Source organism: Gavia stellata, chromosome 30 (assembly GCF_030936135.1).
Source record: "Gavia stellata isolate bGavSte3 chromosome 30, bGavSte3.hap2, whole genome shotgun sequence".
NCBI classification, from domain to species: Eukaryota; Metazoa; Chordata; class Aves; order Gaviiformes; family Gaviidae; genus Gavia; species Gavia stellata.
The window spans coordinates 1,893,776-1,921,721 of record NC_082623.1 but is presented as its reverse complement, the minus strand read 5'-3'; the positions used below and the strand labels follow the sequence as shown (position 1 = coordinate 1,921,721).

Genomic DNA, 27,946 nt, shown 5'->3' with positions numbered 1-27,946 from the left:
GTTTAATTAGACTTTAATGATTTATTGCTCATCTGCAAGGATTAATATTGCATTCATTAAAAATCATTCATATACAAAATAAACCTCTCCCTCCCGGCCCGACGCTGCCACCGCCATCCCCGGGCTCCCCCCCCACCCCCCCAAAATGGCTTATACAGAGATGGAGCCCTTACGCCGAGGTTTGACCCTGACGGGGATGGGAAAGGGGGGTCCGAGACCCCCAAGCAGAGGGGTCCCGGTGTGGGTCCCCCACAGGGGAAAGGGGGGACGCTCTCGCTCCCTCCCTGCAGACGCTCACTGAGCCAGGCGTGAGTCCCGGGAGAAGTTTGAGGGATGGTGGAGGGGACCCTGCGAGGCAGGTGATCCCCAAAATCTGTGGGGAGAGCGAGAGACCCAGCGACAGTCCAGGAGGAGACCGGGCAGGCTGAGAAAGAGGAACAGTCAAAGGACAAGGAGGCAGAGAGGAAAAGAGGAGGGCGACCAAAGCCACGAGCATCCCTCCCGTCTTCCTCCTGTCCCCACGAAGGAGCTTTGCACCCCCCGGGGAAGTGGCACCCCCAACCCTGCAAAGCCCCGGGGAGCGACCCAGCCAGGCGGCACTGAAAAGGCATCCCCGGTGCGGGGGACAGGGTGGCCGGAGGCGAAGGAGCAGCCCCGGTCACAGGTACCACAGCATCTCCATTATCCGTGTACCGGGAGATGCAGGCAGGGCAGGCAGCGGGGGTCCTCCTCCCCTCCCTGCTCTGGCCTTGGCTGGGGGAAGAAAGAGGCAATTTGGGGAGGATAAAAAAGCCAAGAGAAAGCTCACTGGGTTGCAAGGAGCTTCCCCCGTCCCAGGACAAGCTGCAAGAGATGGAAAAGAGAAACATGTCACCAGCGAGGATGGGGAAGGGGATGAACGAGGCGATGAGAGCGGCTGAAACACGCTGCGAGAGGGCAGGGAAGAGCTGAGAAAGCCCAGCTCGAGGGCCGGGGCAGCCATGGGGAGCTGAGGGCTTTGCGCAGGGGTCTGCGGTGCAGAGGGCCCAGGCTGAGGTACGGGGAAGGCTCATCTCTGCGTCCGTCTCAGAACAAAAAGTGAAACACCCCAAAAAAAGCCCCAGACACCCTTAGAACCGCCCCGTGCTTCTCAGTGGGAGATGGGGCCGCTCAGATGCAGCAAGCACCCGGACTCGGCAGGCAACTGCATCCCCAATGCTTCCCCCCTGCTTTAGAACATCTCTTTAAGGATCAAAAAGGAAAAGAGGAAAAAACAAACAAACAAACAGAAAGTTTTTAACTCAATTAAGGTGCAGTTTGGCTAAAAAACCTAGGAGAGATGAGGATAATGCTGGGTAAGCGACCCCCGTCCAAATTCAGATTAGCACCCTGAAACAGTGAACTCCCCCGTACACGGCTGGCCACCAAACCTGGGCCAGCGGCCACCAAACCTGGGCCACCTTGGCGCAGGGACCTTGGCCGAGCTTGGGGACAGTCACCTATTCGCGAGGTGGCCAGCAGGCGCCACTCTGCTCCCAAGCTGCGCTAGGAGCATTGATCTAGCAGCTAAAACTGGGCTCTTTAAGGCAATTTAGAAGTTGCAGATAATCCACACAAAGAAAGAAACATAAGATAAGGTAGAAGAGCATCTCCATATCTTCTGCAGGGATCCCGGCCGAGACTAACGCAGGCTGGAAAGGTGAAAAAAACCCAAACATCGCTGCAGGAATGAGCTGCCCTTGGCACATCAGGAAAGGGAAACCCTCTCCGGGAGCCAGGGCTGGGAGCCACCAGCGGCTTCAGCCACATGAAAGCAAGAAGCGAATCCCAGGTTGTCTGCCAAGATCAGACAGAGATGTGATCACGTAAAAAGGTGAAACTGAGGGGAAAAAAAAAAGTGACCTTAAAATCACACTGATAAATGTAAAAACAGGTTCCTTTGTCGGTTTAAAAAAAAAAAAAAAGGAAAGAAAAAGGTAAACCAAAATAAAACGATCTTTAAAAATAATCTCTCTAATGTTGCCTTGTGTGGTCTGGTCCTTCATGGGAATGGTCCGTCAGTATCTAGAAGAGAAGGAAGGGGACAGTGAGGCCGTGGGTGCTTGGGACACAACTCCTGGGAGCTGATGCTGTCCCATTGCAAGGAGATGACCCCAACAGCACCCACTGGGTGGGGAGACAGCGGCTCCCTGCCCCGGCTGGCACTGACCTGTAGTAATTGGGTTTGAAAGGCCCGTTTTTGTTGAGTCCCAGGTATTTTGCCTGATCATCCGTCAGTTCTGTCAGGTGGGCATCAAAGGAAGGCAGATGCAAGCTGGCAACGTACTCGTCTGCGAAGGGGGAGAGGAAAGAGGGGATCAGGGGGTGCACGTCACCCACTACGCTGCCGGGGAGATGATGTATGGACTCATCATATGGCACAAAAAGGCCCAGGGCACCACGCCGAGTCTGGCTAGGCAGTCCTTGCCATCCAGCACCATGGATTCACCGTCAGGTAAGCCTACGGCCACGCTGAGCCCAAGCCCTGGTGCCGAGCAGGGCTGGATGTGCACCAAAAGGCACAAGGTTTGCATGAAAAGCCTCAGAGCAAGAAGGCTGCAGGATAAGGGATGCCTGCCACGCTGCAGAACATCAAGGAAAATAAATCAAACAACCTGCATGTATTTTAAGGTCGCTGCCTCTGATGGCTTCCCTGAACTCATTCTCTCTGCAAGTTTTGTCCAGTCCGGGTTTGAGCTTCTCCTTACATCCAAAACTGCTGGCCTCCAGCAGCCCAGGGGATAAGTCAGTCCGGGTTCCCTTCACTCACCCATCTTCTTCGGCAGCAGGTACACGTCCTGTTTGTAACGGCCCTCGGGAGCGTTGTAGAGCTCAATCAGAGCCAGAGCCTGCAGAGATCACAGGGGACAGCGCGGGGACAGTCAGGGACGGTCACCAAGCTGGGCAGCGCTGAACACCCGCAACGGCACAAAGCTCTCGGCAACAGAAATAAGGGTTTGGGAGCCTGAGGGAGGGGGCAACCATTTCCAAAATGCCTTGAAGGAAAAGCTTCCACCTAAGCGTACATCCCCCTGCGGGTCTCCATAATCCCACCACCACTGGGGGAGGACCAGAGAGATGGGAGATGCCACCCAGCCTGTTTGCAGCATCTGGGCTTAACGCCCTGGGGAAAATCAGAACTCGAGGATGGAGGAAAGGGGAGCAGCTCTAATTCTCTTAAACGGTATGGCTGCCGTGTCACACGGAAATGAAGGGATTGCTCATTTTAAGCTGGTGGCATCGCTCCAAAAACCACGGCCACTCCTTCAGCAGAAATAGAACCGCATCTCCCCAGAGTGCCGGTTCACGCAGCTGAGAGCCAGGTCCAAAACACAGCCCCAGACCCCCTTGGTTTGGACGGACAAGCGTGAGGATAAGGAAATTCCCCACCATTAGCGCGGCTGTCCTCCCCCACCACCGCGGTCCCCAGCCATCAGTCCCCTCTGTGTTTCCAGCCCAGCAGGTTTCTTCCACCGCTCGCAGACCCAGGGCTGCACCGGCCTCAGCTGCTTGCACAACCGGTACCGACTGCAGATCTCAGAACGGAGCCAAATTTAATCATCGTTTTCTTTGGAAAGGCAGAGTCAGGACAAACACTGCAAGGCACAAGCCGTGTCCACCCAGCTGAGCCAGCACTGATGTCGAGGAGCAATTTAATCACTGACCTCCAGATCCCCAAAACTCACCCCAGGGTTTTTTTTAGTGATGTAGAAATCAAGAGTCCAAAGACAAAGTAAAGCCTTGCTTTGAGGTAAGCTTAAACCTGTGCTAGGGGAGCTCTCCAGCGGCTTACAGCACAGCAGGACCTCTGCCATGAAGCCTGGCTCATTTAAAAGCTCACTGCCAGCTGTAACGAAAGCAGTAAGTTCACGCCATCATTAACCGCACCCCAGCCAAGCGGTGGTGGCTACGGTATCTCTGGCACCAGTGCCATCCCAAGGACCCATCCAACTGCGTGTTCCCGGCTTCTTCCAAACCGTCCCCACCCCGAGCCTCGTGCAAGGCCCCAGAGCATCCCCCACCTCTCACACCCCGGCCCTGCAGCGTACGGACCTGAGTGGTGGCAGTGATGGAGAGAACGAAGGTGGGAACCGTGGAGCAGCTCAGGTTGAGAAGACGGCCCTAGGAGACAGCAGGAGGAGTCTGCAGAGAGCTGAATTTGCCTCCAAAGCCAAAAAGAATTGAGTCTTGAGATACGATTCACCTCTACCCCCTCCCCGGGGCAGGGGGGAACCACAGCACAGTGATTCACGGGCCACCTATGTGACCAGAGCATTCAAACTCTGCCACACTTTCCACCCTAACCCTTAGCTTTAAGGCAGGGAAACTTTGTGGTCCCTAGAAAGTGCCAGTCCTTCCTACTGCCAGGAGAGCTCAAGTGGGAAGAGGAGACACCCAGCCGGTTTGCTGTGTGGGAAACCCTGCCAAAGCCAGAAGCAGACGGCGTTTGGCTGATAGGGATGGCTCCTGGCTCGAAAGAACGGAGCCAGATGGCACCTCTGTGGCTGCATGTGGTACATGGTACCTCCCCTGCCTCAAGAAAAGAAAAAAAGAAAAAGAAAAAACATCAAGAAATCCTTTCTTGAGCTCTGAACCTCCTCCTAGCACCTTTCCACCCAGTTAAATCTCTGTTACAAACTCCAGCACGCAGTGATTCCTGACAGAGGCCCAAAGCAACGTCGTGGCACAGCTCTCAGCGCACCTCGGCCAGCAGCACCACCCGCTTGCCATCCGGCCAGATGACGTGGTCCACTTGGGAGCGGACCCGCTCCCAGGTCAGCTCCGGGGTCCGGAGGCTGGTCTGCAAGAGCAGGAGGAAGAGGCTGGAGTCATTGCAGGAGGATGGCAGGGCGGACGCAGCCGTCGAGGCCGCAGGCAGACTCACCACATCGATCTCGGTGTTGGAGTGGCCCATGTTGCACACGATGCAGCTGTTCTTCATCCGATCCAGGTGTTCCCTGGTCACGACGTTCTTGTTTCCTGCAGGCAGAGAGGGCACAGATGAACCCAAGACAGCGGAAATATAAACCCTCTGATTTCTCCTTTCACTTGAATCAGAGAAGCTCAGCTTGGGGCAACATCAGATGAACTTCCACCAGGATGAGAGCCCTCCTGACTGTGACAACAGAGAAACACATGGGATGAGTGCTGATCTTTGGTCCCATGAATTAACCAGGCTCTAGGAGACCCCAAAATACCCTTGGGACACATGGCTGTGACGTCCCTCCTCCCAGGGGCTGAGGACTGTGGCCAAGTAGCAGACAGGAGGGTGGGGGGAGTAGGAGGAAAAGCTCTTGCCAGAGCACAGCTATTGCTTTTGTAAAATTAGCAGCACATGGCAGCGAAGTGTCCTCCAACCCCAGCTCCCTCAGAGCCCTTGAGACACCCACTTGGGAACGACTGCTCCTTCTCAGCCTGCTCCAAGGCTCACCCACAACATTCTCCATCCCTACCTGTGCAGGTGATGACGACATCCACCTGACGGATTACTTCACTCAGCTTCACCACCCGAAATCCATCCATGCTGGCAAAAAAGGGGGAAAGGGACCGCGATGAGGAGGAGAAGCCTGTTCCCTCTCTGCCCCAGGCCAGGAGGGATCTCAGCGCTGTATTGCTGCAGTAGCTCCGAATTGCTCATTCAGCAGCCAGGCTATCCTTCCACACCCCCAGGGACACCAGATGCAAGAGGAAGGGCTGTGCAAAGGATGCGGTGTCAAACCTGCTCTCACAAATGTTGGGGGAGCAGGGGGACGTGCGGAGCATTCAGCCAGCCCTGCATAAACCCTCAAGCAGCCTTCCCAAGCCAGCTGGTGCAGGCGCCTACTGCCTGGTACCCCACAGCCCTGAAAGCTGCCCCAGCCCTTCCCCATCACACCCCAAGATACATATTCTCTGAGATGAGCCACAGATCCTCCTGGCTCTGTTTCAGCCTCTGTCAGGGTTTAAAGGAGGCCGGAGAGCAGAGGCAGAGATGGTCACAAGCAGCACGTAACATCTTACCAAGCTTGGAGGGCGCAGATGGGGTCGATCTCCGTGACGTAGACGATCGCTCCCAGGGCTTTCAGTGCGGCGCAGCATCCCTTGCCGACCTGCCGAGGCAAAGCATCAGCGTGAAGCTGAACATGGGACACGCAGAGTGCTACAATCCCTTCCTTAAAACAGCCTGAGCGCGTCCCAGGATGGGAGATGCTCGTCCCAGCCATCTCCCCGATGCCAGGAGCAGCTCAGCGATGTACCTGGCAAAGTGGCACTTCTGCCACAAGCCCAGCTCCCCCTCCAAGGTCACGAGCCCTCTAGCACGGCGACCGGCTGGCAGGAGCTTTCTAAAACCAACACGCTCGCAGCCTGCGCAGCCCCCAGCATCGCAGGAGCCCTTCTAAGCCCTCCTCCAAGAGATTAAAGCCAGACTGGATGAGCATGCACTTCCCCCACTTCCCTTTTTACGCCGAAGGGTTTCTTTGGCATTCAGAGCTGCCCTGCACGGATCGGGGGACAGATCCTCCATCTCACGCTCCCCGCATCAGCATGGGGGTGAGCAGAGCTCCTCTAACAGCATTTCTGACTCTACCCCTCTCCTCACTACAAAATTAAACTGAAGTCCGGCTCTCCACACCACTCATCCACACTAACACCCGGCTAATCTGCACGTACCCATGCTCAGCCCCATTTTCTGACCAGCAAGATGCTGCCGGGCAAGAAACATCTCCAGAGACACCCTCACTTATCATCCAGCTCTGACCTCAGGTCTACTGAAAACAGCCAGGCAGGGCAAACTGGGACTCCAACCCACATCCAAAGGGGAAACCAGTGAGGGTGGAAGAACTCCCTTGTTTTGAAGAAGTCCAGTAAAACTCAGGACAGGCCCTGGAGACTAGAATTCCCGGCACAACTCATGGCTGGAGAATCAGACGCCAGCCCAGAGCGCCTGGGCGAGAGCCAGCGCAGCCTCCTGGTTGAGCAGAGCTGGGTTCCACTGGTGTCTAAATAAATTAGTAAGCGTGTTCCTGCCGGGAAGAGCATTTCCAGCTACTGCCAGGCCCTTCGCAGCGCGGGAAGATAAACACCCACGCAGACAGCGCACAGATGGAGGGAAGGTGTCAGCTCCCGGCTCCATGCTCTTCCAGGGCAGAATCATTTACAAGTTTGTGATACGATTCCCCTCTGCCAGAACATTATCCACCAGCGAGATGCAGCCTGCCCCTCCGCCTCCTCTGTCACAGGCTCGGTGACAGCCGGGCTGGATGCTGAACTCGGTCCAGGGACAGCAGATGGGAGCACCCATGGGTAGTTATAATTCAGGCCAGCGTTCCCAGCAACTGTCGTATTTGCAGCCCAGCTAATCTGCAGGCAAACTGGGATATCTGATGCTTGTTCTCCAGCCTCCCAGCAGGTTCCAGCAAGATTTCCCTGGTAATCACTCACCAGGTTTGATCTACTCCTATATCAAGGGCACATGGTCTTTGCACAGGGAAGAAGCAGGATGCTGAGCTCAGGGGAAGGATGGCTCAGGGGGAGGCTGACTCACAGCTCCACCGACTGCCGCTTATGAAACTCACCTCCCCATAACCACAAACCACCACTTGCTTCCCTCCAAACATCACATCCGTGGTCCTCTTCAGGCTGGGGGACAGAGAGAGACCTGTGTTGGGATTAGTCAAGCGCACACCGCTGATGGCACAGGGCAGCGCTCTGCTGCGAGAGCCCCCAAAATCAGGACCTGCAAACACACAGCAAGGGCAAAGCAGCAAAGAGCCCGATCTTTGCTCGAGAGGAGCTGGAGCCACATCCACCAGTCTGAGAGTTAAAGTGGGGATGGGGAGAAAGGGTGGACTCACCCGTCCAGAATGGATTCCCGGCAGCAATACAGGTTGTCAAATTTCTGTTTGGTAACGGAGTCGTTCACGTTCATGGCTGGGACACACAGCTTCCCGGCCTTGGAGAGCTGGTACAGCCTGGAAGAGGACAGAGGCGGGTCAGAGCAGAGAGCAACAACCCAATAAGAGATCTCCAGATCAGCCTTCCCAAACCTCCTACCTGTGCACACCGGTCACGCTCTCCTCTACAATCCCTCGGATCTTCTTGAATACGTTGGGGTATTTCTTATAAACCCAATGGGTCAGGTCCCCACCATCGTCCAGGATCTAGAGAACAGGCAAGGAAGAGCACGGAGCAGTCAGGCCTTCCACTGGGAAAAGGACTCGCTGGGGAGAAGACGGGGGAAAAAGAGATGGAGAGCATCTTCAGGCACTGACGGAGTTGGGCAGAGGCTTGGGGGCCAGGATTCCTGGGTTCTCCTAGTTACCAGCAACTCGGGGGCTCCTCCAAAACACAGAGGATTTCTTACCCCCTGTGTGGAGCTGATGGATCCTAACAGGGTTTTCTGCCCCTGCTATTGCTCTGCAGCCTGGAAACGTGACCACAGGCAGCACTCACTAAACAGGCTGAGATCAGAAGGAGGCCACAACATTCATGCCCTGAAAGCAAACAGTCGAGAGGAAAGCCTGCGGGAGCTGTCACGGCCCACTGACACATGCTATCGCATCATTAGTGACCATGGACCATGCATCAAGGCAGTGAGAGGCATCATCTGCTTTCAGCAAGGGAAAGGTCCCCTGCAGAGACCCCTCTCTCTGTGGGACAGGGTGGATGGGATCTGTGTCGAGAGAGGAGCAGTTGGGGCAGCTCCCGTAGGGCTGACCCTGGGGGAAAAGAGGTCTCATGGTTTCTCGACTCCTTGGCAGCTCTGGCAGGAGCTGCTCCCATGCCATGGGGCTGTACGAACTCAGGACGCTGTCTCTGCAGCTCCCACAACCTCCACAGTGGCCCCCAACCCAGCTCCGGCTGCCGTTCTCCAGGACCCCCACTTTAACGGGGACTCAGAGGCCTTTGCAGCACCAGCAGATGCCCAGGCAGCCCCAGCAGGCTCCCAGGAACAGCCCCAGGCAGAAAAGGGTGAGGAGCACCCAGCGACCACTCCACAGAGGAAGAGGAAGGGCTGGAAGAAGGCTCATTACCATGTTGGCCTGCCAGCCATCTACGTTAACACAGCGGTCAATGCACCACCAGAAGTCATCCTCCGACTCCCCTTTCCAGGCAAACACGGCAACACCTAGAAGAAGAGGAGCATCCTTGGCATCTGCCGAGTTTGGCAGAGCTCTCTCCTGCTTGGCCAGCTCAGGAAAGCCACAAACAGGAGGGCCAAGGGGCCACGCAGAGATCAAACCACAGCCCAAAACGGCATAAGACCTCTTTATCGCTCCCCTAAAAGATATGTGGTCCAAACCATTCCTTAAACCTGGCTGGGATGAGGCTACAGAGCCAGGAGGGGCTGGAAGGGCTCCGCTGTACTCACCAGCTTCTGCCAAGGCAGCCGCCACTTCGTTCTGGGTGGAATAGATGTTACAGGCAGACCAGCGGCACTGCGCTCCCAGCGCGCACAGCGTCTCGATCAGCACCTGCGAGACAGCGGGGTGAGCGGCAGGCCCCGAGGAGCGGTGACGGGCACAAGGATGCCAGCACGGCACAGGGCCCCAAGCACAGCCTTGTGCAACAGCAAGGAACCGATCAGAGATCGGCTCCAGCAAACATCGCCCTGGGGAAATGCGGGCGGCAGAACCTCTCCAAGATGTTTCCAGAAATGTGAAGGTGCATCCTCCAATTGCCCAAGGCTGGGAAACTTAAGAGACTTTCTTCCCCGGGTAAAAAATGGTCTCTCCTACCCCAGATGCCCCAAATAAGCAGCCACTCACCGCAGTCTGTGCTGTAATGTGGGTACAGCCCACGATTTTAGCTCCAGCCAAGGGCTTCTCCCCTTGAGCTCGCTTCCTGAGCGAAATCAGAGCAGACATGTCTGCAAAAGGAAGAGAGGGGTTTTAATGATGGCTTAGTCCAGAGAAGCCCCTCTCTGCCAGACCTCCTCTCCTTTCTGGGGTCTCCCAGGCTACATCCAGCCTCACAGTTTTTGCTATAGTCTTTACACAACCAGAGAGAAAACTCCTCATCCCTGGCCTGGCAGGTCTGTCCAAAATGGGACCAAAACACCAGTGTCATTTGTCACTTGACCACGTAACGAGAGAGGTCTGGGACAGGCACTGCCCAAGGAAGGCATCTGATGTGTCCCAGCTAAGGACAGTCACCAGCCCTGCGGCAGAATAGCATCAAGAAGAAGCACCTAAAGAAGATGAAAACAGTGCTGCCACATCTCAGAAGAGCTGCTCTAAATGTGCCTGGATTATCTTCCCCTTCTAAGGCTTTGGCAGCATGCGTGTAAAAGGAGCCCGAAAGCAAAGTTACCCAATCGCCCCACTGGAAATGGTAACTCAGCTTCCCACAAGCCCCAGGGGAAGGGGCCAGGACTGTCAGTTTTCATGTCTCCGAAGGCGTTGCAAGATCCTTGCCCGTTGAGGTTTCTCATCCAAAGCCACTAGAACATTAAATCCTGCAAGAGCCCTGCTGTCATTAGAAAATGGATGCCACACATCATTAATGTCTGCTGTCGCGTCTAGCTCTTCCCCACATAATCTGTTGATTCCCAGGGGGAAAAGAGGGTACCCAAGGCTGTAGCATGAGTTGTGGGAATTGCCATGGCTCAGCTCCTGGTTTCCGGAGAGCATGGCACCCGGCCACAAGATCCACTTTTACCTTGTTCAGCGATCTCGATCTCCCGGCGCCCAAACTCTGCCTGCTTGATGTTCTTCACACAGAAATTGCTGCTGCCTTTGGAGTTGGTTTGTTGTTTCTCTCGGGGGGACACCTCATCATCGGAGCTGTCCGTGTAGGAGGCAGCTAAAGCCAGGAGAGGAATGCATGTTACCCCAGGTCTCAGGAGTCGGGGGACATCCTACCCTTCAGGTTTCTGCTCCGTTTCGCTTCCCAGCTTTCACGCTCACACACACTCATGGCTCAAACTAAAAATCTCCTATGGAGAGCCAATGTCCAGAAGGAATTTTGTACTCTTGCTCCCTAAAACAACCCAGAACTAACTGGATTATCAATTGGTAATCAATGCCTGAGTTTCACGAACCCCCAGAATTATCCCCTCCACGTCCAAGTACAACACAGCAGCATGGAGCATCCTGACATGCGGTGTGAGCAGTGCATTCACAGCGGCACCAACGCCGGATTTGGAAGAGGATCAGGCACGGACAAGGAGCCCAGCACCTACCGGAGCTGTAGCTGTCGGTGGAAGACTGTGAGATGGAGCGGGACAAGGACCGACGGCCCGTCTTGGTTGGGAACTTGGTGAACTCTTGCATGTCATCTGCAAACTGGATTTGCTGAGAAGTGCAAAGGAAGAGAAGTGCTAAATCAGCAGGTGCTCCTTACGGCACGTCATCTTTCCAGGCTATACGGGCCCGTGGCTCCCTTCAGTCCACCTTGACTGCTATAGTTGCAGAAATGAGCATCACCAAACGCATCAAGGAATGGATCTGTGGCTACAGATGCCAAAAATTGAACCCCCTCCTCTGCCTGATCATCTCTGTCGCCAGAAGGTTAAAGCAGATTTTATACCTAACACCTGAAAATTAAAAAAAAAAAAAGGACCCAGCAAGGCTTGAAACATCCCCTTTAGCCCATCTCTGGCTCCTTGAGGCTCCTCCGCGGAATTCAGGCTGCTTGTACAACACAAATACCGTGCAGCCCTCCCAACCCCAACCAGTCCCAACGGATTTCTGCCCCAAAGTGCGGCAGCGAGAAAGCTGGGGTGATCCCAGCAGAAACTCAGATCCCTGGTGCTTCCAGGCTCTTCCCCAGGAGCAGAGCATTTTGCAGATTAAAAACACAGCATATCCTTCCAAAATCGACACAAAAAGCAGGGGAGAAAAAACTCACCAAGAGAGAACATTTCAACAAAAAGTAGTTGACATTGCATTGGCTTTCAGTCTCCTCTGCGTTACAGATGTTTCCATTGTAAGAGAAGCCCTAAAACAGCCACCCCTCCTTCCTCTCTCGGCCAGAGGCAACTCAAGGCTCTGGCACCTACCACCAGCTCATCAAATTCAAGTGCGTTGGGCCGAAAGGAGGGGAAAAATAGCCCCAAACTGTTCAGATGCTGCACTCATCCCGTGTGACCTGCCAGCAAAAAGCCTTATTGCCGCTTCTGCAAGGGAAAGACAACGGACATGAAAGGGAATTAGGAAAAGCACCAGTGAATCCAGCCTGATGCCACTCTGCCCAGCACGCTGCCACGCTGGAGACCCTGACCAAGAGCTCCGGCGCGGTGTCTTCCCTCTGATCACGTCGCTGCAGGATTTAATTTTGCCACTTAACAGGGATGAGATGTCATCGCAGGGAGTGGGATTAACAAAGCATCCCCACAGACCCAGGAGACCTTGAGAAGAGTCCTGAAGAAATCAAGTTGATGGAAAGAGATGGGCCACAGTGGCCTCGAGGAGGGGTTTTCTGTGCCACAACGATCCCAAAAGCTACCCGAAAGCTTTGATGCGGGAAATAGCCTTCAAGGGGAGAAGAATGAAACTATTTAGTTGAGATGATCTATCCCAGAAAGGAGCAATCTGCATAGTCTGGGGTGTCTGCAGCACTAGTACGGCTATTTGGGCTGTAAAATGGAGCCACGGTTCCTGGAGAAACCCAGCTGATGGGCCAAAAGCAGCGCTGGTATTCTGCTTAAGCGAGGAAACAGGGACATAAAACCCACTGCTCAGTCCAAGGGAGGACACGTGGGGTGATGTGGGGCAATGGAGGTGACTCCCACATCCCCTCCGGGAACAGCCTAGCACCAGATCAAGTTCATCCTCACACCCAGGCAGGCATCCCAGGCATTTTTGTGGGTGCTGCTGCTAAAAGGTTTTTAGCCAGCTCCTCCGTACTGGATACGTTACAGCCTGGTATCTGCTTCCCAAACCAGACATCCCAGCAGACGCCGTGCAATTCTGACGCAAATTGCATGAATTTGCATTAGTGGAAGGAATGGGAACGCTAAAATGGAGTTTGCAGGTTTGGTTTTGCAACCGTTGTAGGTCGTTTGGTGCAGAGGGAGGAACTGGACGGCATCGTAACCTACAGCACTGCTGGGAGAGCTGGTACCGAGAGATAAGAGGTGCAGAAGCAATTCTAGCAAGCCAACACCAGGCAGGTGACAGCAGTGTCCTCGGGGTGTGGGGCCAGAGCTGGCAGGCACAGAGGTTTCCCGACCAAGGAATGATGTTGCTGGAATTTGTTCAAGGTCTGTTGCTTGGATCAATCTTCCCCGGACAGCCTGAGAAAGGCTTGTGCCACCTCCGTGCTGGTGTATTGCTCATGGGCATTTCCAGAGGGGGAGAAAAAAAAAAAAAAAAAAATCAGCAATTTCAGAACAGCAAGATTTCCACCCCTTCGCGCCCACCTCTTCCCCTGGCAATTCATCAAACCAGAGGCTGTAAACATGCCCCATAAAACAGCTGCTGGCATTAAAACAGATTAAAGTGTTAGCTGAGGAATTTTCTCCATCTCAGGGAAAGGTTTCCAGGGAAGAGGTGAAACCAGGAGGGAAAAAACAGATAACCCAGGCTTTGCTGCTCCAGCCCAGGGCACAGGTGGGTGTCTGTCCTTGCTTACAGCTCCCAGGACATGGGAACCCCGGGCCAGGACACCTCCCCGCAGTGAAACGTGCTGCTTGGATGGTCTCATGGAGCAAAGCTCGTTTGGGATGCGATGCGATGCAATGAGAGGAGAGGGTGGGGATGGAGGGCTGCTGCGTTTCCCAGCTCCACACCATCCCCACACCACCAAGACAACCAAGATCTACCAAAGACACCATTGTCCCCTTCGGGGGACCGGCTGCGGAGCCAGCTCCAAAGCACAGTCCCCCTTTTTAGGAGAAACAGCAGTTCTAGAACTAGGGGGTTTGAATTCAAGGGGAAAAAAGAATCCCTGCTAAAGAAACCAAGTGCTGAATTAACCACAGTAATCCCCACCGTGGCTTTACCAGAGCTCATCTGAACTCCGCAGCTTAGCAAAATCTGCCCTGTCTAAAATTATCATCAAACATTGCAAGCAGCTTCCGAGTCGAACGAACCGTTCGCACATCAAACCCCCTCCAAGCCCAGCAAATTAACGCAGCGTCCGGCAACCAGCCGAGAGGAAGATGAGGGAGGACAGCGGGTGCCATGGTCAGGCAAAGCAACAGAGCCGACCAGCGACGTGTGTGACCGCCAGCCGCATTACCTTCCACGTGCCGGGCTCTCTAGCTGCATTAAGGCAACGAAGAAAATCTCGTAATCCCTCGGCTTGTTATGGGAATTTGAATGAACGGCATCCCCGGCCGGGGGCTGCGGATGAGTCGGCTGCGGCTGACCGAATCCGGGCTGGCTGCGGCAAGAGGGGACTGGGATCGGGACCGTCCAGCTGCGGAGAGCACGATCGCAAATCACATCCCAAACTTCATCCTGCTGGAAGCAGCTTTTCCAACCGGGTGGAGCACAAGGGTTTAAGAGCAAGAAAAATATTTTTTCGTCCCAGCAATTCATGACCAAGGAGGCAAAACAACACAGCACCGGTTTCTCTGGACAGAAATAGAACCGGGGTGTTTTCTAGCATTGCTACCCTCTTCCAGGAAGAGATCGGGCTGGGGTCCTGATGGAGCCCTGTGCCAAACGAGCAGCTCCTTGCTTGGTACAGCAGGGTTTTTTTGGGAGATGCCCTGTAGGAAAACACCAGGATCTCCTGCCAAGTTTTTGCAAAGCGCAACACCGAACGCTGCCTGCTCCCAGTCACACCTGCCAAGCCAGAAGTACATTTTCTCCCCTTGCGAAACCTGGCACGACCGTGCCCATTCCCACGCGGATCCGACTCTTCCCAACAACAGCAGTTCGTTTTCAGCTCAAACCACCCCTTCCAGGCGCTGGGTCTGGCCGGGCAGGAGGTGCGGGAACATCGGCCTTGCTGACACAGCACCGCACCCCAAAAAGGGTCAAATGAGGTGCCAGGGACCCCCAGGCTCTCCCAAGGTAAACACCAGCCACATTGTTCGGCTGCGCTGCCCGGTGCATCCCAAAACCACTGTGAAGCTAAAAAAATCAGCTTCAATGAGCCTCTCCCTACGTTATAAGGTATGTGGACACGTTGGCTGGGCAGTCCCGAACGCAGCGGCACACATGGCCCCAGCACATACAGCCTCGCTTGTTTAATTATTACAACACAGGAAGGGCAAACAGATTCCAGATCTGAACTGCTACCATCTAAACAAACAGGCAGCTCGTGACTGCTGGGTGTGCCATCCTCGATGGTTTATCCTGCCTTCTTCCCCAGCAGTCAGGCTAGAGAGCAGCTTTTTGAGCTTATCGAGTAAGAGAAGTTCCCCCCTCCCGCCCCTGAGCTGCACAGGACTTTGTAAATCCAGCTGGATTTACCTCGGGCACAGATGAGCCAGGCACATCCCTCTCACACAAGACAACCCCGCTTTTAATTTTAAAACTCTTTCCAACCCCAGAAAGGCTCCAGAGAGGATGCTCGAGCTCCTTTGCCATGCTACACATCCCCGATTGCATCCCGCACAGCCTCGGGGGACAGCAGCGGAGCAGGTTGTGGAAGGAGGAGGAGGAGGATGACTTGGAAAGCATCCATCAACCCACAACCACCCCCCGGGCCGCACGCTGACCCGGTTCACCAAGGCACAGGCTCCACAGGGGAAAGGACACGTGCCTGGGAGCGGCTCCAGGCTCCCATCTTACCACCACCAGGTCTGCCTTAGCAACCTGGGGGGGGATTTTTTTTTTTTTTTTTTTTTCATTAGGGACAACGTGAGTGATGGCACATCCACAGCAGTGTAAAAGAAGTGCCCTTAGATCCACTTCTGCCCTGGCGTAACCAGGGGTGGGGAGGGGGACACAAGAGCAGGCTCTGCACATCACCCAAGATGAGAAGGAAGCAGTGAACCACCTAAAACCCTCCAGCCCCCTAAGTTTCCTCCTCCACATCCATGGACGTGATGGCACAGCGCAGTCGCCCAGGGAGAAACAGCAAAATCGGAGCAGAGCACGTTCTCGCAGCAACACAACCGCCTGGAAAGCAAAAAAGTCTCTGTAACCCACTTCTGCCCTCCCAGGAGAAAGCCTGGATTCAGGAAAAGATCCAGGAAAGAAGGATCCAGGGTCCTGCGACCTTTCCTTTGACTGTAGAAAGCCAGCAGCAGAGATCAGGACTACTCAGGGCAGCCAGTTCCCCTTATTTAATCTTCTCTCCCCAGCAAAAACTCTCTGGCAGAGGCTGGGAGGGCACTGCTGGTTGCCCACGCTGCTAAGACAGCCCTGACGTGACCTGTCTTTTAAGTCCATCATTTCTTTGTCATTCCTGGAAATTCAGCCAGACTAGAAATGCTTTACAACTCAAATCAGCAATCATCCTCTTCACCGGCCCCACTTGCACATGAGGCGTGATCAGCAGCTTGTACCAGAACTGAGTTTTGCAGACCTGGAGATGGACACCTTCAAACACGGAGGATTTGTTATCTGCTGAAAGACCCCTTCCCCAGCACTGTTTCCTCCCAGGAAGCCACAACTGGTTTCTCACGAGGAGCCGGGTCCCGCCACGCTGATGAGTTCAGGCATTTCTAAAGCACAAGTTGTTTTAATCCACTTATTTGCAGAAGCGAGTCGTCACATTCAGTCAACGCAGCAGCGAGGGAGGGAAGAGGCACCGCAGGGGCTGAGGCCTCTTCAGCCACGCATCAGTAGAAGAAAAAAGTAAAATAAAATAACCAGCATGAAGCTTTTCTTCTATTCTAGGCCAAAAAGAGCAGCCGAGCAGTGGGTTTGCTTGTGCCACCGCCCCGGAGAGGGGACAGCACTCTTCCGGGCTCTGCTCCGGCAGCTACCCGGGTCCCAGAGGGAACCATACGCTTCCTGACCTGGAGAAAAGAGCCCTCCCCGAAGCCACCCACAGCCTCCTGCCACGTTTGCCCCACTTGGGACGAGGGGCTGAAGCCGCCCCAAGCCCCCTCGCTGCAGTTTCCCAGTGCCTCTCCCCCACGCTGGCCCCGGGGCTGGCGGCAGTCCCGCCGCGGCTGCGGGAACTGGTGAGCGTGGCCGTGCCAGGGCGCTTGGTTTGTTCAGAGGACTTGGCTGCCGCTGTCCTCAGACCCCCTCTGCCCTGCTTCCAGGCTGGGAGAGCCAAGCCCCTGTTCCCACAGAACAGCGTTTAGACACAGGGCAGGGAACCCTCCGCAGCCCCCAGTGAGCTGGGGGGACACAGCTCCCGCTCCATGACCCGATAGGACACGGATATTTTTGGGGTGGAAATCAGCAAGGCGGACATGGGTGTTTTTAAGGTTCCTCTCCTGTGAGGTTACCCAGCTCTGGAGGGGTATTTCTGCACCACAGCATCCCATAAGGATTGAAGAAAAGGACAAATCAGGTACTCGGAGCAGAGGGATAGGGGCGTCGGGATCAGTAAGGCTCCCACCCTGACCGCTCCCCGTCCTCACCCCCAAGCCACTCGGCAAAGGGAGGTTTTCGAGGTGGATTTGGCTACATGATTCATAAACCACCCCATTTTACCACCTCGAAGCTCTGGCCAAGCGAGCCAGCACACACCTAGATGACAAGCAGCTGCATGAATTCACAGCAGGCTGCGGCCAAGCTCACGGGACAACCAGATTTCCAATTCAAATCAGCTCAGCAGCAAAAGATACCCCAGCCAGAGCAGAAGGTAGGAGGGTTGCATTAGCAATGCCCATGGCTTCAGCCCCCCCGTGCTGCAGGGATGCTGGAGGAGCGGGCTGGCAGCCGGGCGCTCAGCAGGTATCTTCTGACCCTCCACACCCGCTGGCAGAGCACCGAGGGCCCTGGGGAGAGCTGGAGGTGGCACAGCCCCGTCTAGAGAAGTTATATGGAGAAACAGGACCTGCTTCTGCTCCGGCTATGGCTTTTGCAACAAGAGGACTTTCTCCTGTCACTCCCCGGTGACGTGACAGTTCCCCCAACCGAAGCCTTTAGAAGAAACCTCAAAGTGCGGACAACGCAGCTGGGAAGAGCTGCTCGAGGGTGCTACTCTGCTCTGTGGATCGAAGCACGATCAGTGCTGAATTCAGTGCCGCTCCCAGAGGGTTCACAGGGCAGGTTTTTCTCCCCAGAGAAGCAGAGACCTGCCTGGCACTCTCCCCGCCGACTCCCTGAGCAGGAACCGCAGCCAGATCTCTGCCTGGAAACCTTTACACTGTTCCTGACAAGGAAATAAAGGGCACCGAGGTCCTGGCAAAGTAAACCGGCCAAGCCCTGATACCAGCCTTCATCCTTCACTGACAGAGAAGGGCTGGTTGAGTAAAGCACTGGGGAAAAAAAAGAAAAAAAAAATACAAACAACAAAAAAACCCAAATTTCCATGAGTACAAGAGGAGAATTAAGGACTTTCACACAAATCCCAAAGCTCGGCAGAGAAGACGACACACCAGGAAAGAAATGGGCCCATTCCAAAGGTTAATAAGCCGGAAACCACCGCAGAATTTCAGTCATCATGGGAATCACTGTGAACGCTAGTTAAAGGAAAAATAAACAGAAGGAGGGATTAAATAAAATAAATGTGATTTTGAGTGCCCAGCTGTTAAATAGTAACTGGGAATAACTACTGCCTTATAAACGCCTTGAGGTCAAAGGTGCAGTGCCTCCAGCAAGAGCAGAGGGAAAGCTCCCCACCAGCAGATAAGGCATCTAGTCCTTGGACTCCAGGAATCGAGGCAAAGGCTTGCTCCCGGCTGTAACGCAGAGGGGCATCTCCTTCACAGCAGGAACAGCACAAGTCCGATACCTGGGATCCTTAAGGGCAATGAACTCCCATCGTGTTTCACAGGTTAACCCTACAAACCCAGCACAGCTACCCGGACGGGGCAAACATCGCTTCCCGCAGGGCGAAAAGCAATCGGTTTAAAGACTTCCCAGACTACTCACCTACGGATTCATCTGCGGTGCCCACTCAGCCGTGCGCCTGCGGCACACCAAGTGTTTGGGCAATAGGATAATTGGTATTAATTGGAGTTACCTTGCTGGGAGCATTGCATGGACAGGACTGTGGGTTAAGTCATTCACAGCGGCTTGCAGGGCAAACTAACAGCCTCAAACGGGCCAGTTGGCCACTTCGGAGCTGGAAGCCCATAGAAATGTGTGTGTGTGTGTGTCATAGCTGATAGGGAATCATCTTTAATTAGCATCGATTTTTAAATTAATTAGAAATCTCCTCTACAACCACAGCTGTACAAGACCAAGGGAACACTTGGAAGTGCTGTCAGAGGGCTCGTTCAGCTCCACCACATGGGTCTGAAAAGAGTGTTAGCCACAAAAGAGTCACAAATTGAAAACCCCAAACCTCTTCTCTGTAATACTAAAGCAGCCCCTGTGTTTTGGGGGAAGAATCGGTACGTGGCATGCCGCGTGCCCCACCTGCCTCCTTTTCTCCCCCCGAACTGGCTTGCAGAATCACAGCATTTCAAGACCTCTTCTGGTCTTTCAAGAGACCAACACAGCAAACACCACCCAGGTGAGGCTCCAGCTACTCTCAGCTACACTTAGAAGACGCTCCATCCCTATGCCACAACTCTAAGGGAAAATACCCGGCAGGATCAGCATTGGAACAGGAGCAACCTGTTTGCAATAAATCCCAGAGAGTCAGGAAATATAGCTGTGCAATTGGAAAATTGGAAATACATCCTCCCCATGCCCCCTGCCCTGGCTGACCCCCAAAAAGTCCCTTGCAGTGGTATTTCCACAAGTGCATCACTTAGAGCTGCCCATTTCTCATTTACCAACATAGTCTACTTTCAGCCCTAAAAAAGACTTTGCTTTTCATGCATCTGGTTAGAGGCAAGGCAGGAGAGAAACCCCAGGCTTCAGCCTAGGCTGTTCCCTGCTCAGGACTCAGAGGAATCACTACCAGGATGGACAAACATCCTCCCGGACACCGACTCCTCGTGTCAGAGGAAAGCTGACCCTTTCCTGCAAACAGGGTTGGTTCAATTAAGCCCCTTCCTTTTAAACGGGGCAGAAGGGATAAGAAGTGACATCCTTGTGGGGATGGCGAGCTTGGAGAATATTTGGAGAAGGGGTTGGTTCATGCAGGGAGATGCAGGCTGCGCTGCCTGAAAGAGGCTGATGGCTCCAAGGTCAACAGGGATCGGCCAGATGTTCTCACTCCAAAATATGCCCAGGTTGGATGCAAGCCTCTCCCCACGGTGCAAGAACGTGCGATATTCGGGGCTCCCTGCAGGGAGGCGAGAGGAGAAGAGACAGAAAACAGCAGATGCAGGTTGAACCTCACTCCAGGTCATCTGGAAGGAGGAAACCAAAACATGAATTTCAGCAAGGCAAAGCCCTGAGGAACCTCCTTTCCAGGCTGCCTACCTTCTCTCTCCTGCAGAAAGCTGGAAGGAGCTATTCCCTACGCCCACACCTTGTAGATAAACCAGGCTCCCACAACCTCCACCCAGATCACGGCTCCTGAATTAAGGCGGCTCCTCTGCCAGGCACAAACGGGTCCTGCCAGCGAACTCCAGGTCCGCAGGAGGCAGCCAAGGGGAAGCTGTACCCACCTCCGAGGACTGCGGGAGCCTCACCCGAATTACAATGCAGCCTGTTTGACGAGCTGGAACATCATGTCCTCGGCCACCTAAGTTCTTTGGCTGTCACCAACCTGAAGTAAACAGATTCTGCAGCAGCAATAAGCTCGTTACCAAGGCCACCGTATTGATCCCGAAGTGTAATTAAAATTCACAGTTCGAGCAGCCCAATGCGACAGGGCAACCGGGGCAGCCTCCTAAAGGCATGAATAGCCCCAGCTTCCGCATCCCGCTTTCTCAGAGGCTGGGAGCCCACGGGGCGAGACCGCCTGCTCAAAAAACACCCGAAGTGGAACCTTTCTCTTTGGACCATCACCCAAGATGCCCCAGAGCGCCTGCTCCCCATGCCGTGCCCTGCCGAGGGTTAACCACGCCGGGGAAGCGTGCCGAGATGATGCTTAGCCCAAGGTTAGAGGGGTACGGTGCAGACGAGATTCACACATTACTCAGGGTGGCCAAGTCCCCAGAGCTTTGATAAGGGGCTCCAGCGTACCCTGCGGAGATGGTAACAAGATGCTCCTCCTTGGTGGGACTCCCTGACCCTCCTACAGCAACCCCCAGCCCCGCACAGATCCAACCCAGGGTCCCATTGAGAAAGAGCGGGGTCACGCTCCGCAGAAGTGTTAGCACAAGGTCCTTTGCTCCCGCAGCTCCACGGGGCCAGTGGCAGGCCCTGGGACAGTCACCTCAAACGTCACCACCGTCTGCTGAGTGAAGGTGAGTCAGAGTCCCCAGATAAGCAGCCCTGATCAAAGGGCTCAGCAGGAAACACAACAAGCCCTCTGCAAACGCGAACGTCGCCCGCAGGAAGCTCCTGATGATAAAAGACACAGCCAGGCACGAGCAAATCTCTTCAACTGAGTGCTGAGTCCCACACCTCCCCCTGCTCAAACACCTGGGACGAGGCACTCGCCGAGTCCTCGGAGGAACGTGGACAGGATCCTCACCTGCAAAGCCCTGCATTGAGCCAGTTGGGTATCCGAAAGATCAGCTCCAACCTGGCCTTGAAGAGCTGGTTTCCAGAGCAAAAAAATCCCAGCCTCAACCTCTAGCAGGGAGCACAGGAACAGGCTCCAACATTTGCAGGGGCCGGAAAGCACGGTAAAAACTGTTCAGGTCCCAAAGAAAGTATTGTGGTAGGCTGGTCCCTAGCAGGAGATAATCTCGCATTTTGGGAAAGGCCTAAAGAAAACACGGCGCTTCTGCTGCCAGCAGACTTCCCACACTCCAGACTGGGCTGCTCATGTGGGAAGGAGGCTCCCACCAAGCACAGCGGGGCTCGCAGGAGAACCACCGCTGCTCAGATGGGTGTCCCCCGACGCTCACACCATGAATAAATGACAAGAGATGCTTCTTGAAGACTGCAGACAATGAATATCCAACTCCTCTCCCATCTCCAAAGGCCAGACATCAGAGTGGAAACCCAGCCTACCTCACGGAGGTAGAGGAAGAGGAGAACGGAGAAGCAAAAGCCACATGCCCTGGCACATCATTTTGAGGATGGCTTGCGTCCGTCAGACCCCGAAAATCTCCTTTCTTCCTGCACTCCAGTTCAGTAACTTAATTAAGCATCTTCTGGCCTTGCAGTAGTCACAAGGACAAGCCTCTCCTCTGGACAGCAACGAGACCCTCCAAAAAGCCAAAGTGATGAGAAGAACCCAAGAGCGACTTACAACAGAAATAATTACGATGCTGTCATTTAACAGAGCACCACCAGTGACCTGTCTGCTCCCAGCCCCCAGTAAATCATCTCCATTCAAAACACCCTCGTGGTTTGCTCTCGCCACGGGTCAGGTAAAGACCAGCTCAGTCCGTGACCGTCTAACCACAGCAACGTGTTCACTTATCAGGGTTTTCCCACACCCCAAGGAAGGTCAGACCCATCCCAGGTGGTCCATATAGAGCAGGATCAGCCTTTCAACTCATCCCAGCCCAGGCATCTCATCACGAGAAGGAAAAACTGCAGGGAGAGGAGAGCGAGAAAGTAAAAGAACAGAGGATTTGGGCAAGGAAGCAAGGACAGTCGAGTGTACGGCGTCTGGCTAAACAACCAGGAGAGGAGGTGGTGGCCACTGCCCTGGACAAGCACACAAAGGCAGGGGAGGATTTACGAGCAGCCAGTCTAAGGGATGAAATTAAAGAAAAAGGAAAAACGAGCGACTCCAGGAGCTCTGTCAATACAAACAAGGACAGGCTCATCCCCCCCGACAGACAGAAAGGGAAGGTGGTTTATTAGCGCCCGGCCTGGCAGAGCTACAGAGACCCGAGATGACTCGGGACTGAGAAAAATGAAGCAGAAAACCCGGCTCTGGGAAGGGGCTGTGCACGGGGCAGGGAAGCAGCGGGCTGCAGCAAGGTCAGGCACTGCTCAGGCAGTAGGAGAGCGGCTCCGCAGACAACTGCAAAAATCAGCAGCAGAGACGATGCTCCGGAGAAGGCATCCAGCCCTCCCCGGGGGACGGCAGCTCCCCATGGGCCCCGTCCCCCTCTTCCCAGCCTTCCCCCGCCCCTATCTCCTGCCACCCCCATGCCAGCCAGCGCACAGCTCCGGCTCGCTACCACTGCAAAGCTGCAGCGCTGTGCATTAGCATTCCCCACCGCGCAGCCTCAGCGGGATTCCTCCGGTGCCGGCATCCGCAGGGGCACAGCATCAACCCAAACACACCGGCCAAGGGCTCGCCGGCTTCTTGGGACACGGAGGTCCCATGCAGCTCACCTCCCCGAAAGCAAATTCAAGGCTTTAGCCTATTTCACACTCCAGGCGTGCTGCATGAGTAAGCAGATCTGTCTGCAGAGCATCCGTCTGCCTGTCTGCCAGCACCCAGGTGTGAAGGAGCCCACCGGACGGCAATGCCTACGTGCAAGGACGCAACAGGGATTGGGTGAAGTGACAGACAGGGACAGCACTTGCTAAGACCCCCTGCTTTGCTGCAAGCACCGCGTCGCATCCCTTCCCGCTCTAGGGCACCCACAGCTCGGCTCGGCTGGGAGTTTAAGGCTCTGCCGACTGGCTGACGTGGATTTGGAAAGCAACTGCTGTCAAGGGCACCTATGGCCTCCAGAGAGGCAGAAAAGCAGACGCCCAGACGCAACGGTCATGGCACACAGGGATCTGGAAGAGCACTACCTGCCCATGAGCCCTCCTTTCATCCCCACACCCGTATTCACTTAACCTGGGCAAGACACACACCTCAGTGTCTCCAAACCGCCCCCCCAGCAACATCAAGGCACACGCTGGAGAAAGCAGAAAGCTCAGCACCGCTCACCTCTGCCTTTAAACCACTCCCCACCAAAGAACCGCCTTGTGCTGACCAAAGCTGGTGTTATTTTGCTGACAGCCCGATTTCCCATAAACTGCAGCGAAAAAGGAGCTTCGGCAGAGCCAGGCAACCCCAGCTCTTGAGGGAAAACCATCCTATTTCTGCAGAAAGGCTACAGCTCCATTCACCTCGACTGCGCCAGCTCCTACTTAAATCCAGAGTTGATCATATTTAATCTCTTAATCTCTTACCTCCTGCCGTTTCACTTTTTCACCTTAAACAAGTCACTGACAAGAGAGGAAACAAAGACGTCAGTGATCCCCCAGGCTGGCTGCGCAGCTCGGGCTCGCTCCGGGTGCCCCCGACGCAGCCTGGCGACAGCAAGGAGGACGCTGACTTCTTCTCAGCACCCGCGGGGCCAAGGTGCCTCCAGCTACATCCGAGATGCTCCCCCAGGTCCGAGCTGGGCACGGGATGCTGGCGGGCTCACGCCAGCTCTTCCGCTGCACACTGGCGCTTTCCCTGAGCGCCGGCACAAGTTAAGGCTCCTCTTTGAAAAGCTATTCAGTGGCAGGTCACACGGAGGAGACGGAGCCTGCACTAAGCTTGGCCACATTCCCACCTTCCCCATCTCCAAACGCCTTATGCAAACTGCACCGGCAAAGTTCAAGGAGCCTACAAACCCAGGGAGGGAGCTGCTTCAGCAGCATGGTATGATTTCCCCCTACCTCGATGCTGGTAAATCATATTTCTCAACCATCTTCACTGGCCTCTGACCACGCTGAGAGCTCTGGGGGCAGCGAGCACAAAAGTCACTTCGACTTGCATTGAAACAGAAAGGCGTTTTAATGGTTTAATTGCGATCCTGCTTCGAAGGCATCTCAGCTGGGGGCACTCAACATCTTATCTCAGGAGGGCAATTCTCCCTTCCTCATCCTTTTATCCGTCTGCCAACGCCTCCGCTATTACCGAGCGCTATTCGCAGTAACTAGCCAGGCAAGGAAAACAGTGGCCCGAAGCATTTTGTTCCTTGACCTCAGCTGCATCACACGCTCCCCAAGATCTTGCTAGCTGCTGATGTTATCAGCCTCAAATGTCGTGTGTCGCTCTGGGCACCTTTAATATCATCACCCAGCCAGGAAAGGCTGCAGCAGCTGCCAGAGTCTGACTGTGGCTCCTCATGCTGTGCAACAAGCCTGTGTGTACAGCAGCAAATTCAAGGTGATACAACCATCCCATGCCCCCTGAGACATGAGCAAACTTTGCCTCTGAGGGTGCTGGATCGATTCCCCCCTATACATACAGCACATTTCTTTTTACGATGCATATTTTGGCCCCGTAAGATACTTCAGGATTAGTAGTTTGCTCTCCCCTCTCAGATCAGCCAGCTGCAGCCTCGCACTGTTAGCTCCCCGGCTTTGAGAAGAACGACGGTAATGAAAAGGTAAAAACAATCCCTGAGTTTGAGCTGTGCTGAGCCACCACTGGAAGAGGCAGATCCCAGCTCCGCATTCCTCTGCTCCTTCCTCCAGGCTATGTCCGCAGCCCGGATAAACAGGGCCAGGGTGCAGGGAAAGCCTCCAGACCCCTGCGCCCCTGCAGCAGCCGTGAGCCTGGGCGAGGAGAGATGCTTCAAGCACAGCCGCCTGACAGCAGCCCCTCCACGAGGGTCGGACGCTCCTCTAATCCCGCCACCGGCTGGAGCGTGCAAGAGAGACGTTCTCCCAGAGGAGAACGTTCGCATTCCCTGCGACTGCTTTGCCTTTGCTTCCAGCACGGAGGCAGGCGGCTGCAGCCCCGGGGAGAACACGATGTTCAGCACAGCGGGAACCTCCAGCCACAGCTGCGCAGATCCATGCAGCGCTCGGTGCACAAATCCGCCTCGCTGGCAGGACCGGGACTTCAGCGGCACGTTACTGAGCCCAGCAGGTCCGCACCAAGCCAGAAGGCACAGGTCTCCACGCGCTCACCCGTCTAAAAGCCGGTTACCCAAGTTAGTGGAGGTCCTGCACCCTGCCACGGCGGCATGGCCGGTGCTCGCCCGCCTGCGGTGCCACCGGTACACCCCGTAAGGGTTAGGTAAGCAGGGCCCACACCACGGGCAGTGGGGAGCGGCACCGGGAAATCTCAGGAGCTCCTGCGAGAAGGCCTTCAAGGATGAAAGGGTAAAGAGGTGACCCGGGAGCCTCTGGCAGCCTCGTCCCCAAGCCCAACCGTGCTCCCACCCACCTCTCCAACAGGCCCCCTGCCCCAAAAAGAGTTCAACGCTCCGAATTTCCTCCTGCCACCCTTCAGGGTGACCTACAGCAGGATCTCCAGGTCACTGCTGCCAGCTCGTCCTAATTAACGGGTCCCCCTCCTCTGTCCCCACCGCAGAGCGCCGTCACCTCCACGCACAGGGCACCCACACCGGTCCCGACACACAGGGTCCCCAGACCCGCTCCCCGGACCTTACCTGCCTGTCCCCTTGCCCGGGGTCACCCTGACTCCCAGGTACCCCTACACCACAGCCAAGCCCCCCGCTCTGCTCCCCAGATTCGCCCCCCCAGAGCGGGACCAGGCCTGGCCCCAGCCCCCCCAAACCGGGCCACGTCGCTGCCCTGCTGCTACCAGCCCCCCATCAGCACCCCCACCCCCGGGCGGGCCAGGGCTGTACCCCAGTACAGACCCCTCTCTCCCCAGTACCCAATCCCTCCCCATTCCACCCCAAACTGGGCCAGCACCCCCCATCGGGCACCTCCAACGCTCGGGCCCAGCCGCCCCCCAACCGGGCCAGCCCCCCCCTCGCCGGTACCAGCCCCCTCCGAGCCCGGTACCGATTTCCTCCCCTGAATGCGGACAGCTCACCCCCCTTCCCAGTCACCCCCCAAACCGACCAGTTCCCGCTTTCCCAGCATCGCCCCCCCACACCGTGGGGCTGCTCCCCTCCCCCCCCCCCCCCGAACCGGGGGCTGCTCCCCCCGAACCGGGCCGGCCCCCGCCGGTACCGGTACCTTCTTGGGGGCCTTGGTGACGGTGGCCATGAAGGAGTACTTCTCGGCGTCCTCCACCTCCTTGGCCTGCTTCATCTCCTCGCCGCCTGCGGGCTCCGGCACCGACATCCTGAGGAGGAGGAGGAGGAGGCGGCGGCGGGGCGGGCCGCGGCCGCCCGCGGCACCGAGCGCGGCGGGTCACGGCGAGCAGGCGGGAACGCTCCGGTTCAGCTCGGCTTTTAGCCCGGTTCGGCTCGACTGGACCCGACCGGTGCCGCGGCGGAAGCTCCGGTGCCGCCGCCTCACAGCGCGCTGCGGCGGGGACTGCGGCCGCCGCGCTCGGCGCCAGGGGCGGGCCTACCGTGACGTCAGCGCGCACTGACGTCAGCGCGCAGCCGCCGGGCAAGTGAAGCCGCACGGCGGCGGCGGGAGGAACGGGCGCGGCGCCGCGGCGCCCCCTGGCGGCGGAGGGCGGGGAGGGCGCGGGGGGCGGAGCCGGGGGGGCGGGGCAAGGGGCTCTAATTACGGAACGGATCCGAATTAAATCACAAAAGATATAACAAAAGAACAAGGTTTTTTTTCAGGGAAAAATATTTATGTTTATTCAGGGGGAAAAATTGAATCGGGGAAAAAAAATTAAAAAAATAAATCAGGGGGAAAAAAAATTCAAACTAAATCAGGGGGAAAAAATTGAATCGGCGGAAAAAAAGAAACTCAGGGTGGAAAAATCAATCGGGGAAAAAATTTAAAAGTCAAGCAAATGGAGAAATCACGGGGAAAAGTCAATGACAGGCGATGGCGGCGGGAGCAGGACGCGACCATGCAGCCCCGTGCCAGGCCTGATCCTGCCCCGCTCGCGCCTCGAGCCCGCGAAGGCAGCGGGAGAGGGGACCCCGGGGACATCGGGGTGCTGGGGTGGGTGCGCGGCCCCCGGTGGGTGCCTGGTCCTGGTGGGTGTCCAGCCCCGGGTGGGTGCATGGTCCCATGTGGGGGCACGGCCCCCAGTGGGTGCCCAGCCCCGAGTGGGTGCCAGCACCCTTGGGTGCTAGGCAGGGTCAGGCCCCTGTGACGCAGCAGGCCGCGGCTCAGCGCCAGCGCAAGTTCGGGTCCATGACCTCCCCGGCCTTCGTTACCCATTAACGAGCTGACTGAGG

The 27,946-nt window shown here is 55.8% G+C and overlaps 1 protein-coding gene across 1 annotated transcript; it reads right to left on the bottom strand.

Moving 5' to 3' along the window:
* Positions 1–215: 215 nt before the first annotated feature.
* Positions 216–26,921, bottom strand: AHCYL1 (adenosylhomocysteinase like 1). The gene is made up of 17 exons (XM_059831325.1): positions 26,814–26,921; positions 11,183–11,294; positions 10,660–10,803; positions 9,768–9,868; positions 9,371–9,473; positions 9,033–9,127; positions 8,053–8,159; positions 7,854–7,970; positions 7,575–7,638; positions 6,019–6,107; positions 5,472–5,542; positions 4,904–4,998; positions 4,721–4,819; positions 4,072–4,140; positions 2,789–2,867; positions 2,189–2,309; positions 216–2,043 (listed from the first exon to the last, which is right to left on the bottom strand). Exons 1-17 carry the CDS (start codon positions 26,919–26,921, stop codon positions 2,037–2,039), a joined length of 1,581 nt encoding a protein of 526 aa, XP_059687308.1. The 3' UTR covers positions 216–2,036.
* Between the last annotated feature and the right edge of the window lie 1,025 nt (positions 26,922–27,946).

Coding starts and splice junctions, on each gene's coding strand:
- AHCYL1 (XM_059831325.1), bottom strand. CDS start 26,921: ATGTCGGTGCCGGAGCCCGCAGGCGGCGAGGAGATGAAGCAGGCCAAG. Junction 10,804..11,182: donor CACCGACAGCTACAGCTCCG/GTAGGTGCTGGG, acceptor TCCTGGCTTTAG/CTGCCTCCTACACGGACAGC. Junction 9,869..10,659: donor GATCGAGATCGCTGAACAAG/GTAAAAGTGGAT, acceptor TTCCTTTTGCAG/ACATGTCTGCTCTGATTTCG.